General features: G+C 36.4%; 1 protein-coding gene and 1 long non-coding RNA gene across 3 annotated transcripts; one reads left to right on the plus strand and one right to left on the minus strand.

The window, feature by feature from the left end:
* Positions 1-2,534: 2,534 nt before the first annotated feature.
* LOC137749219 (uncharacterized) lies at positions 2,535-7,250 on the plus strand. 2 transcript variants are annotated; one of them, XM_088689477.1, is made up of 4 exons: positions 2,535-3,104; positions 3,790-4,025; positions 4,206-4,941; positions 5,348-7,250. In XM_088689477.1, the coding sequence occupies exons 2-4, from the start codon at positions 3,792-3,794 to the stop codon at positions 7,054-7,056; spliced, it is 2,679 nt and encodes an 892-aa protein (XP_088545603.1). In that variant the 5' UTR covers positions 2,535-3,104; positions 3,790-3,791; the 3' UTR covers positions 7,057-7,250. The 2 variants fall into 2 exon arrangements, with proteins under 2 accessions (XP_088545603.1, XP_068345431.2); XM_068489330.2 differs by lacking the exon at positions 2,535-3,104 and having other exon boundaries at positions 3,768-4,025.
* A 341-nt stretch (positions 7,251-7,591) lies between these two features.
* LOC148689267 (uncharacterized) lies at positions 7,592-9,471 on the minus strand. The gene is made up of 2 exons (XR_015958611.1): positions 9,336-9,471; positions 7,592-9,189 (listed from the first exon to the last, which is right to left on the minus strand). It is a non-coding gene; the product is annotated as an uncharacterized LOC148689267 (long non-coding RNA).
* Between the last annotated feature and the right edge of the window lie 1,672 nt (positions 9,472-11,143).

Genomic DNA, 11,143 nt, shown 5'->3' on the forward strand with positions numbered 1-11,143 from the left:
GGGTATGCATGAGCTACGGGTTATGCCATGTTCTGTAGTCTTGTGGCTCTTTTTGCTGCTACAAAAGCTTGTATGTACAAGGTTTTTGGGGTAAGTTTTCTGAGTAGTGTGTTTGGCACTGATAAGTTGATTTTTGGATTTGGGGTAAGTTTTCTCATTTTATTTCAATGTTTGTACTCTGTAATAACTTTAAATGTAACTGCAATTTTTTTATGGAATTTGTGATGTTTAGCATTATCCGGTATGTTTTCTTTCTAGTTTTTGTTAAAACACATGCTGTATTTTATTCGTAGTGCCCATTTGATCCCATATGTTCATTTTTGGAACTCTCTTCTTATGGGTTATCTTAACTTTGTGAAGGCTGAATATCAATTGGTCAGAAGGTGTATTACAGGACAAATCTATGATTCTGGTCTCGTTGATTTATAAGTGATTTGGGCACTCAATATGCTATACCTGACCATTCTAAAGATGCTTGGATCGTCAAAACTGGTTTCTTGGGTAGCTAAAGGCATTGCTTCTGGTTTGGATGCCAATGTGCTGAATATTGGCACACTTTTTTTTCATCTGTTGTAAGTTTTTTTTTGGTAAAAAAAAGGGTAGTAGTGGGCTACCACTCCGAGTCGGGTCGCTGTTTTTACGGAAAACTCTCCTCAAGAGGTCTTTTTACGAGTGGATGATCGAACCCCTGACCTCCCTAAGGATGGTACACAGAAGAACCGCCCAACTTGTGGCCTAGCCTGCTTTTATCCACTAGACCAAACCCCATTGGGTGTCTGCTGTAAGTTTTCATTCAGCCTTTACTCACCTTTAGCTGTCTGTTGCTTGTTTCTATTAGTTTATGGACTAATTAATGCTTTTCCTGTGGAGTTTGGGTGCTCCATTTCTCATTGCATTTATTGGAAATTTGGACTAATTAGTGTTTTTCCTTTATTGTCATTGTCTTTGATTCCATTGGAAGTTTTGTTTTTTAAGGATTTTTTTTTTTGGTTGTTGCTATTGAAGGAAAAAAAAAAGCAAAAAAGAAAAGAAAAAAAAAACCAAATCGGTCCGAAACAGAACCAGAAAAAACCGAATAAAAAAAAGACTGAAATCCAAAAAAACCAAAAAAATTGAACCGAACTGAAATTTCGGGTTTGGTAAAATACTGAACTGTTTTGAACCAAACCCAGCCCTAACGAGGATGGTAATTTGTAACATCCCACATCGCTTAGGGGAGTGGATCCTCTAAGCCTTATATATACATTCCCACCTTCATTTAGTATGAGGCCTTTTGGGAGCTCACTAGCTTCGGAGTTCTGAAGTTAAGCGAGTTTGTGCAAGAGCAATCTCAGGATGGGTGACTCACTGGGAAGTTCTCGTGTGAGTGCCCAAACACAAAATCGTGAGGGCGTGGTCGGGGCCCAAAACGGATAATATCATGCTACGGTGGAGTCGAGCCTAATATGTGGTGGGGTCCCGGATCAGGATGTGACATAATTTGAATTAATGACTAAATTAGTAGATGTAACATTGTGATTTGTTGACCAGCATGGTATTTAATATGTCAATTTGTAGTAATATTGTGCACAAAAAAAAAAAATCAAAATGCAAATATATTTGAATATTAAGGATGAAATTAAAATTAAATTTCCAAAAGAATTTGAGTCTTGAGTCTTCCAGTTGACCAATCAGATTTGGACCAAAAAAACAAAAAAACAAAAGCAAAATCCAAAAAAGCAATCAAAATTTTAAATTGTGTGGAAAAATGCAAATAAAAATTTAATACAAAAAACTGCACTTTTCAAATTTCTCTCTCATATTTGTTAAGTCTGAAGCAAATGACAATGGAGCCACGCTCCTTTCAACGCAAGTGGAACAGACACACGACCACGTCAGACATCAAACGTCACGGTTGATTACGTGGCGGAACACGATCACTCGCGTGGATAACACACTCGGAGGCAGATCGAATGATTCTATGGGATCGGCCACTTTCGGAAACTGTTAGGTTGTTGCTTCAGTGAACCCAGTTGTCTCCATCTTTTAAAGTAGTTTCTGAATATATATGTAATTGCACCCAAAAAGCATGGAAGGTGGAGAGAATCTAGAAAATGTTGAAAAAGCAAAATTTAATATAATTAAAAAAATGATCATGTCTTTGACGAGTCTCGTTCTCTCATAATTTGGTCTAATCGAAGATGTATTATCATCTGACGAAGAATTTAATATTAAAAATTGAGATTAAAAAAATTAAAAATATATTATTTAAGTTTTTCAACTAAAATAATTTTTAAGATTATCAGAACTTTTTATTTTTGTCTTTAAAATTTAAAATCAATAGAAATAATTTATTAAATTATCCATTGTCAATTATTTTGATTATTCTATGAAAAATCTCGTTTAAATTGAAAGATATAAATAATTGACGGTGAATAATCTTGAAATACTATTATTAATTTTAAATCTATATCAATCTCAAAAACCAATTTAAATAAAAAACTTAAATGAATGTTTGTACCTTTTATATCAAATTCAAAAATAAATAATCATGTATTCGTTGGTCATGGGTGACCGAGAGAATATATTTCTTTATCTCACATTTTCTCAAAAACCCATAATAAAAAAAGTAATATTAAAAGTGGGAAAAAATCATTGGAGCAAAAGCCATAGAAGAAGAAAGAGGGTGGGGGGCATAATATTAGAATAAATGTGCAGACCACAAGTTGACAAATTAAAGTCATTGTTGTTCTTGAACAAGTCATTTGTTGTTGTTGGTTCCTGGGTTCTCTGAGTGTGGGGGAATTAAAAAGGAAAGATCTTTCTGTGTTTGGGATATGGGAAATTGAAAAGGAAACATCTTTCTCTGATTTTCTCATCAGATTCTGCTCCAGCAGCAGATCTGATTTGCTCTGTGACAGTAATCTCAGTTTTTTTCTTTCTTTCTTTTTTTCCTGATTGTTTAATGTTAGTTCAGAACAGAAGTACCTACTTTTGTTGCTGCTGTTTTGTATTGCGGCTGTGAAGTTTGATGGAGTTGGATTGGTTTGTGGGTCGTCGGAAATTTTGGTGAATTTGTAGGGCAATCCTGAGAAGGCCTTGTGGAAGATTATTAACCATATGAGGTAATTTTCAATTTTCTGTTTTAATTTTCAATTTTTTAATTTAGTCTGCAGATTAATTTGTAATTTAGTTATCTGTAATCTGTTTCTTCTATAAATTTCTTTGTATATTTGACTCTATATATAATTATATATGTATGTATGTATATATAATTTAATATCTTTGGTTCTGCTGTTTTTCAATCAAGGCTTAGATTTTGGACTCTGTTTATTTCTTAATCCGTAAGATGAACGGTCATAACTCAAATTTCGAATCGTAACTTAAGAGTTGCTTGAAACTTAAGATTGTAAATTCTTTCCTTTCGAGAAAATTCGGCCTCGTTTTTTGACCAGAATCTTGGATGGATCATGGACAGGAAAGGAACATTGGGTTGAAATATGCTAACGTGGAGCTAGGATTAATGATAATCACTAGAAAATGAAATGCAACTTTGAATTATGTGTTAAAAGCTAGGCATTTCGCGAGTTCTTGCTGGTTTACTCTATCTGCTGAGTAAAGATTTCTGCTTTCTTAGTTATTTAGTTTTCTGATGTGAAATACGACTGAAAATTTTCGGAACTAGTGAGCGAGTTTCTGTTTGCAATCTGATGATGTGTTTCTGCTGATTGTGTTGACAGTACCGAGGCTAAGTTGAATTCTCACTGTTTCTAAGTTGAACTTTGCTAATGCTTCTCGGGTTAATTGCAGGAATGGGAACTAAAGTGCAGTCGAAGATGTATTTGCCGGGATATTGTTCCATACAGAATCTAAGCAGCAATGTCGGCCATGGGAGCTGGTCCCTACTCCACGAGAACAGAAACTTGAACAATGGGCAACAATACGAAGTGTTCTTGACAAGGCCAGTTATTGATGGATTTCACGAACATGATAAGGAGCAACTGAGGCAAACTATTCTGAAGCATGAGACAATTTTCAGGCATCAGGTGTATATTCTAGAACCTATATCTGTTGAGTTCTAAGGTGTAGTAATGGTCATAGAACTTATTGTAGCATTTAGAAAGATTGAATAGCGGTTTTATATTGGTAGGAAAGTGTCGAACTTTGAGTGCTCAAATTCGTTAGCCAATAGTATAATACCTTTGCCTTTGTGCTTTCTTATTCAGCTCAATGATCTCCATCGTCTCTACGAAAGGCAAAAGGACCTGATGAACGAGATCAAAAGCAAAGAGCTTTTCAAACATCAAAAAGTAGCAGGGATATCACAATCAACTTTCTCATCATCCAGCTTTCCGATTGGAGACGACAGAAAGAGTTGGCATATTTCTAATTTACCCTTGGTGGATTCCAGTTATGGTAGACAATCTACATTGAGTACTTGTATCAGCCAATCTCCTTGTGATTCTATTGGAAAAGCCCTGCGAAACAGCAGTCTCCCCAGCCAGAGTAGAGTAGGGATGAAGGACCATGAATCTTTGGATTCCAGAGTGAAGAAGCCTCGAAGAAGATTGTTCAATCTTGAACTTCCAGCCGATGAATACCTCAGTGATGAAGAAGAACCAGAACGAGGTTTGGGGTCGGGAACTGACAAATCTGGCTATAACAATAGTGTGTCGAGCTCTGGTTTGCATTTAGTAAGAAGCATTGGTTTGGCTGATCTGAATGAACCTATTCAGATAGACAAAGTGTCTGCTTCAACTTCTGTCATAATGTCTGGCAACCAACCGAGCTCCAAAGAGGAGATAGAAAGGCAGGTTTTATCTGCAAATGCGTACAAAGTTATGTGGCCTTTTGCAAAGAAATTCCCTGAAAACCCACAAACGGGGAAGGATGGAAGAGTTGGTGATCTGCATTTAAAGAATGAAATCCAAAAAGAGTGGTCAACAAATGCTCTCAGAGATGGTAAGGGTCTAGTTATCTTATTTCGTGTTTATTTCCGTTGGTAATTCGGATTTTGTATTTAAGCTCTAAATTCCATAACTGTTCAATCTTACCGCATTACAAGTTTCATTACTTTCAAATTCTTGCCTGCACATACGGCTCTTATCAGATGCACGCTGGTCAGGCGAGGAGTCTGTCTCTAGAATTCATTTTTAGAGAAGAAACTCTCTTAGCTATTTCATAATTAGACTACATGAATATGTCCCTGGTGAATTTCTTACCATTTACTGACATCACCAAACAAGTAGTTAATCATGTTTCCTCCATCCTTTACTTTACTGCTAATAAAGCTCAAGATTGGAAAATCTTACAAAGGGTTGCAGTTCTATTCATTTTGGACTAACGGATTGATATGCTTTTTTTTCAGAGCAAACAAGAAATTCTTCTGGCGGAAAGTTTGGTCTTCAAGATTTTAATAAGCCATGTGAATCATCAGAAAACGAAGCTAGGATACCCTGTGATCCTCCTGCAAAGGTTTTCACTTCTGATCAGAATAAAACGGAGAAACGAATAAAGAGGACACTTTTTGGTATAGAAATCTATGAAAGCGATATAAGTTCATCTGCTATGACTTCGCAATCTGATGCAGCCATTTCCGAGTCATCTCCTAATTGGACAATACCTCCAAGTAGCTTAAGCCAGAACTTAACATCGATTCAAGTAAGCACTTCCATTAATACCTCCACACAATCTAATAGCGCTTCACTCATGATGCCACAAAGCCGTGAAGTTACCAAGGACAGATTGCTTCTAGACTGTAATTCAATACCGTCAACTCCCAGTCTGAAAGACGAAGTGTCACACCAAAGCGGTTTTTTCTTCCGCACTAAGTTGGAGGCCAATGAATTACAGGCTTGTCACCCCTCAATGAGCCTTGCCTGCCAAGGGAACCATTCAGCGTCAGGTCACCGGGTGGATGTCAAACCTGCTATTGATGTGAATGATGTTCCTTCTAATAAATATCTGCATGAAGGAGCTTGTGAACAAAATATAATTTCTCTGAATGGGCTGAGGAACCAAGAAAGCCGACAAGGAAGATTGCATTGGCCTGAAGCAGTGCCATTTGGTGATGGCGAATCTTCCAAAGAAATTGAAAGCAGACGCATATGTAGAGAGCAACTGAAAGCAGACAGTCTGATTCTAGACAAGGGATTTTCAAATGAGAATTCTGGTTCAAGACACCAAATAGATTTAAATAGATGTTTAACCGAAGAAGAAACTGAAACGACTGCCGCTTCCTCAATTATGAGGACAGAAACTGTGATAGATTTGGAGGCACCGGTGGTAGCTGAAACAAATATATATGGGGAAGGTTCCACTGAAAGAAGACGTAAGGAACTTCTTGACTCACCTCATGAGGGCCTTATCAGAGTTGCAGCCGAGGCTCTAGTTGCCATCTCAGCATCTCAAGCTCCCAAGATGCAGGAAAATGCCACTTGTTGCAATCTGGAAGCTTTGGAAAACGACTCCCTTCTTTGGTTTGCAGAAGTAATTTCTTCACATGATGGAAATCTTGACAATGGAAGTGCGGCAGAGGTTAAGCCAACTTCCTGTGATGAAGAGGCTTTTCCCGTTGACATGGATTATTTTGAGCACATGACATTAAATTTGGTGGAAACCAAAGAAGAGCAGCCATGCTATGTGCCTCCAAATTCAGACAACCTCATAGAGGAAGGGACATTGTCAAAACGGCCACAAAGAGGCAAATCGAGGAGGGGGAGGCAAAGGAAGGACTTCGGGAGAGATGTACTTCCCGGTCTTGCTTCTTTGTCACAAAATGAGGTGACTGATGATCTTCAAATAATTGAAGGGTTGATTAGGGAATCTGGTGGGAGTTGGCAGTCAAGTCTGTCACATAGAAATTCCGGTAAGGGTGGTAGGGGAAGGGGGAGGAAGCGTATGGGAACTACTGCTCCATCTACTAGTGTGGCTGAAGTTAGCCGGCCCCAGATTGAGCAACCAAAATGCGAGCTGCAGGGACCTGAGGAGAGAAACTTCACCTGTCGGGGTAAGAGGACAAGGCGCCCACCACGGCAAAGATATCCTATTGATAATTCTCCTGTTCCTCAAACCTAAACATGGAGAGCGGTCCTTTCCATAGAATAACAGAAGTGCATCGGATTGCATGGATCTTCCCTCGGATTTTTTAAGCCGTGGAGTTGTACTTGTACACAAATTATGCCAAATTGAGTCATCCTTAATTTGGTTTCCGGTATTCTGAGTGTACTTGTACGATTAATCAAAATAAGTTTACATAAGAATTTGTTGAACTGAGAGTGTAACATAAACCGCACGAGCCTTCGAGCCCGGAACAATGGGTGTCCATGCTGGTGCGCTTAATCACAAGGTTAGGAAGAAGTCCAGTATTTAACGTTGATTTTTGCATCCATTCCACTAGAAGAAAAAAAGCTCATCAACCACGGTGAATGCCCGTGGTAGATTACAATTCACCACGGACATGGTGCCCGTTAGTAATCTGAATGTGATAGAAAGTCTTGATTTCTACCATGGGTTAACACCACAGGCTATAGCCGTTGTGGATTATACATTAACAACAGCCAACGCCCGTTATAAAAAAATTCCAATATATATATATATATATATATATATATATACAAAATTGCACATTTACTACAATATAATAATTTTACATAAAATCACATACTGAAATATTACAAGCTGTACACTAAAGGCAACCATAGAACCAATGAGTTATACTGAGAAATAAGAAACTATCCATAAGGGGTACCAAACAGAACATTGTCACGTGAAGACTTTACATTTCTTTGAACACCTCCAATTAAAGGACTTCGAGAGTGAAATACTGCACCTAATGCTTGAGCCTCATCAATTGTTGTCTCTCTATCTGCATAAACATAAGCATCTGCATAGTCTCCAACAGTCCACACATGAAGAAAAAAATTAATCAGTAAAGACTTGTACAGATGTACAAAATTAACTCCAACAAGAGCATGTAGTGCAAAATTAGCATTGCATATGCAGAGAATGGAGCAAATGCAGCCAAGAACTTACTTACAATCATCAAGTTTCTAGATATTCTTCTCAACCGCACTACCTCTAAAACTAGCGTTTTATGTACAATTTCTGCCTCTAAACCTTTCTATGAATGTATTCCTTGGCAATTGAACTCTTGACAAATTATAATACGGGAAGCAATTTAAGTAAATAAACACATGATTCGATTATGAACCTACTGAATAGAGCCACTACTTATATTTTTGCAAATATATACTATATACGATTAACCAAACCAATGCGATAAACCAAATCAATCATTAGCCCAAAAATTAATATAAAATGTTTACCCTGTCTGCAAGTCTTTTGTGCAAATATAACTGGAAACTGCAAAGCTTAAGAATGAAACATCGCTCAAAATTTATATTAAAATTCTTAAACACCAGAATTTCATCTCAGGATGTTTCCTGAAAGAAAAATCGACATGTCCAACGTTGAATCCAGAGATCTCCTATGGGGATTCAATACTTGAAACAATGTAGAGAATTGAAACATCTCATCACAAAAGCATTGAGCTTGGCCAAACACAATCATGCAGACATACATATACCCTATTTGGCATGGATTTCCATCCACCAACAGTTAGATTAAAGTCCCAGTTGAAATTACTCTTAGTAAATTGATTAGTCAATTAACTGGAACCCATTTGATTCTTCCTAGCTAATGAAACAGTAAAAAAGAGTTGTAAAACAAACAAAACAACTAGTAATTACTACTGAACCTGCAGGAAAAAAAAAACCCCAGAATTTTAATCATGATACATAACCAAATGTTGTTCTTTATACCAATTTATAAAATCACAGACCAATTTCTAGAACAGAAACATTATGAATAAATCAATACGATAATAGGAAAATATCAAAAAAGAGAATAAACTAAAAAATTAAGAAAAATAACTTTGACCTGATGGATCGAGAAGAGCTTAGAGTGTGTTCTGAGATAGTGAGCTGACAGTGTTATCCAAGAGAAGCTAGGCTAGATGAATCCTCTTTCCGCCATCAATTCGCCGCCCATAATTCAATCGATCTCGGAGATCGATTCCCATTTCGACTGACAACGGCGATTGTGCCAAAGCCGCCATCGCCTCTGAAATCTCATCCACCGAGACATACGCCGGCGAAATCTCATGCTCTCTAGTTGGAGAAGAAGACGAAGATCCAGTATTGGGAGCACCTGAGATGCCCAAAGAAAAAGAAAAATTAGGGTTCACATAGTATATGCAAACAAGGCAAAGAAAATGTACAGGGAGTGAGATTTTGGAGATAGAAATTAGTAGTTTGGGGTCGGAGAAATCGTCGACATATGCGAATGGGGTAGACCTGGTGGTTGGCGGCGTCTGATCTGAAAATCGTAGATAAGGTTCGATAAAGATCTAAATTATTATATTGATTGATTAAAAAATAAAAAAATTGAAATTATAAGCATAACAATAAAAGCCCGTTGTAGATTTAAAAAGGAGCTGTTAGTTAAATTTTTTGCGATCGCAGACTTGCCTCGTGATATATTTAGCTAAACTACATCAGGCTTTAAACGAACGTTGTTATTTTAACCACTTCAACAATGGACCTATTTATGCTCATTGTTAAACTAATTTATTTACCATGAAACTTCAAATGTCCGTGGTAGGGATGGGCAAAATACCCGAGGTTATGGGTAACTACAGTTACCCGTCTATTTAAACTTTACAGTTACGGTTATGAGTAACCGTTTAGATAAATAAACGGTTATGGGTATAACCATTTACCCGTGAAATTTAAATGAATGGTTATGAATATTAACCGCGATTATAAACGGATAACCGTTTACCCATTTATTTTATATATGTAATATTGAATATTTAAAAAATAAAATTATATATGCCGCTGTTTGACAGGGGATGGGAAGTTGTGTTATTAACCCAACAATCACATCTCTTCAATTTGAATGTTGCATCTTTTGATTATTGCCAAAAAGACATGATTCACGGTCAACAAGTGTAATCCTTTTCCTAACCATGTTCTTTATCGGACAAAACTTAAATCAATGTTATTGACTATAATGCATGGTTTTTATAGCTAATTATAATATAATGTAGCTCATTATATATATTATGTTAATACTTTACATTATGGGTAAAATAACCCAAGAATACCATCTTCTAAACAATTTTCATAACCCAAGAATACTTAGCAAATATTATATTACCTTCATTGGTAACAGTTAAAAATATCGTTCGTAAACTATTATTTCAATGGTATAAGGACTTAAAAAATTAAAATACGGAAATGTATGATGAATGTTACCTATAACGGTGTTTAATTATCAAAAAAAAAAAAAGTTATGACAATTTTTTTTCTAAATTTCAAGTTGTTAAAAAACATGTAGACGGGTGAAAATGGGGTAATGGTAAAAAAAAAGAAGATAAACGGGTTAAAAAGGGTAAATGGGTAAACGGGTATTAAATGGTTACGGTTAAATGCGTATGCGTTTATGGGTATGGTTAATCATTTATAAACGGTTATGAGTATGAGTATAACCGTTTGGGTAATTACCCAACCGGTAAACGGTTATAACCGTTGTCTATTCCTAGTCCATGGTTTGTTTCCAGGTCCAAGTTATGGATCAAAAAAGTTCTGTTTCCAGCCATGATATTTACTGATATTCTGTACCACATACCATCTCGTCAACCCTCTCTCTTTACGTCACTTGTAGTACAAGAAAAAAAGCGCCACTTCCCATATGCATCGTGCATAATGGATGCAAAAGTTAATATATTCATCCTCTCTTCCAACATTTAGAATTGCCAGGGGTTTCGAAGTAGTCTTACTTCCTATTCAAACACTATTACCATTCAAACTGGACTACTTACCGTCTACTTCCTAAGTTCCTATTCATACACCATTACCATTAAAACCTGAGGATCTTGAAAAAGATTTATTATTAAAATAATAACGTTCATTAAAACTAAAAGATCTTGACCAAAAACTACAAATAAAGTTTTAATCCATAGACCAAAGAAAGAGGGATCCACAGTGGAAAATGTCTTTCAATATCAATAATACTCTTTGAGCTTTAATTTCAATAAGAGAGATTATATTCACACGCCTCAAATTACTTTTCCATACTATTTTAATTATTTAATATTTTC

The sequence above is a fragment of the Pyrus communis genome, chromosome 17, assembly GCF_041283825.1.
Source record: "Pyrus communis isolate YQ-2024b chromosome 17, ASM4128382v1, whole genome shotgun sequence".
NCBI lineage: Eukaryota > Viridiplantae > Streptophyta > Magnoliopsida > Rosales > Rosaceae > Pyrus > Pyrus communis.